At 68.8% G+C, this 1,444-nt stretch overlaps 1 protein-coding gene across 2 annotated transcripts in view; it reads right to left on the reverse strand.

Annotated features, from left to right (window-relative positions):
• The window catches only part of PTMA (prothymosin, alpha), a 4,615-nt gene extending 3,534 nt beyond the window's left edge, over positions 1-1,081 (reverse strand). The window contains exon 1 of one of the 2 annotated variants that reach the window (XM_010836960.1): positions 684-910. In XM_010836960.1, coding sequence (XP_010835262.1) covers positions 684-728 — 45 coding nt within the window. In that variant the 5' untranslated portion in view covers positions 729-910. Of the gene's footprint in view, positions 1-683 lie in introns of both variants that reach the window. The other variant, XM_010836961.1, reaches the window with a different exon arrangement.
• Between the last annotated feature and the right edge of the window lie 363 nt (positions 1,082-1,444).

The following is a 1,444-nucleotide window of genomic DNA, read 5'->3' on the forward strand; positions in this document are numbered from 1 at the left end:
CCTTCCCTCCCCGAGGGCAGCCAGGGCGGAGGAGACCTTCACACCTCCGCGGGAAGACAACCGACACCGCGGCCCCGCCGCCCCGCTCCGCCTTATCGGAGCCTAGTCCAGATAAACCTCTTCGGGTCCACTATAAGGCGCGAAAAGTCGGCCGCCCGGCGCCTAACAAAGAGCAGCGCCGCGGATGGGCGCTCGCCACGGAGCCGCCACTTCCCGCAGCCGGCCCGCGCCCGCACACGCTGGCCCCCCCAACCCCGGCACTTCCGATTCCAAAAGCGCTCCAGTTTCAAAGTTACCTCAGCGCGCCCCGTGGGCCGACGACCCCCCAGCCAGGTCCCTATCCTCCGGCCGCGACTCCGAAGAGTCACAAACAAGTTTCGGGAGCCCGTGCGGCAGCCTCCCCTCGAGCCTGTCGGCCTCCGCACTCGCATCTCCGGGTCCCTGAGGGCCCTCAGGTCACTCCCGGATGGGCATCACGTTTGCCCACGGCGCTTCCCGCCCCCTCCCCCGCACGCGCACAAAGAGTGGGCTACCTAGTACCCTAGGCCGGGAGCGGGCGGGCTCCGCAGCGAATGGGAGTAACAGCGGGCTCGGGGCAGAGCCGGGTGCGGCGCGCCAAACACCGCTCCGGCAGTGGCGGCGCGCGGACCCCAAAAGGGCGGGCGGGCGGCGTCTAACCTCACCTTGGTGGTGATCTCGGAGCTGGTGTCCACGGCCGCGTCTGACATGATGGGGCACTCCGGTGATCCGATGCAACGGACTGAGAAGAAAAGCGGGAGTTCGAGGACTCTGGCGGTAAAGCTGCCAGAGCCCGCGGCGGCGGAGATGGCGCGCGGCGGAGGTGGCTGCGGCGATCAGGGAAGCCGGAGACGGGAACAATGCAAAGATGGCTTTTCAGAGCAGCCAGTGGGGAACTCACGCGGCGCCAGAACCTTTAATATAGATTAGTGGGCGGCGCTCGGCCTCCTTTGCCCGAACGCCATTGGCTGCGGGCAGGGAGCGGGCGCTCGCTCATTGGCTCGATTCCGAACAATGGGCAAGCATGCTTAAAGCGGCAGTGCCTTGGTGCGTCCGTGCTGCGCAGTCGCCGGCAGCCCTGTCATTCGGGGTCTGAGTTTGCCGGGTCTCGGCGGCACCGACGCCGCTGGGGGAGGGGCGCGCGCTCGCATTCAGGGCGCGCGCTCCCGCCGCTGTTTTGCTCGGTGCTGCTGACGCAGAAAGCCAAAGCGCGGCAAAGCTGCCCGCCCAGCCCCCACCTTCCCCCAACTCCGTCCTCACCCCTCCCCGCGCTTGCTCGGAAGGACGGGGGAAGGGAACAGAAGGAGGTGGCTGGCCCACACGACGGCTGCCAGCGAGGGGGAGGGGCAGGCCGGGTGCTGGGCTGTGCTCGCCCCGGGCGGTACCCTGCGTAGTGCCCGGGGATGCTCACTCCTCCACCCCCGCG

The sequence above is a fragment of the Bison bison genome, unplaced genomic scaffold, assembly GCF_000754665.1.
Source record: "Bison bison bison isolate TAMUID 2011002044 unplaced genomic scaffold, Bison_UMD1.0 scf7180017864068, whole genome shotgun sequence".
NCBI classification, from domain to species: Eukaryota; Metazoa; Chordata; class Mammalia; order Artiodactyla; family Bovidae; genus Bison; species Bison bison.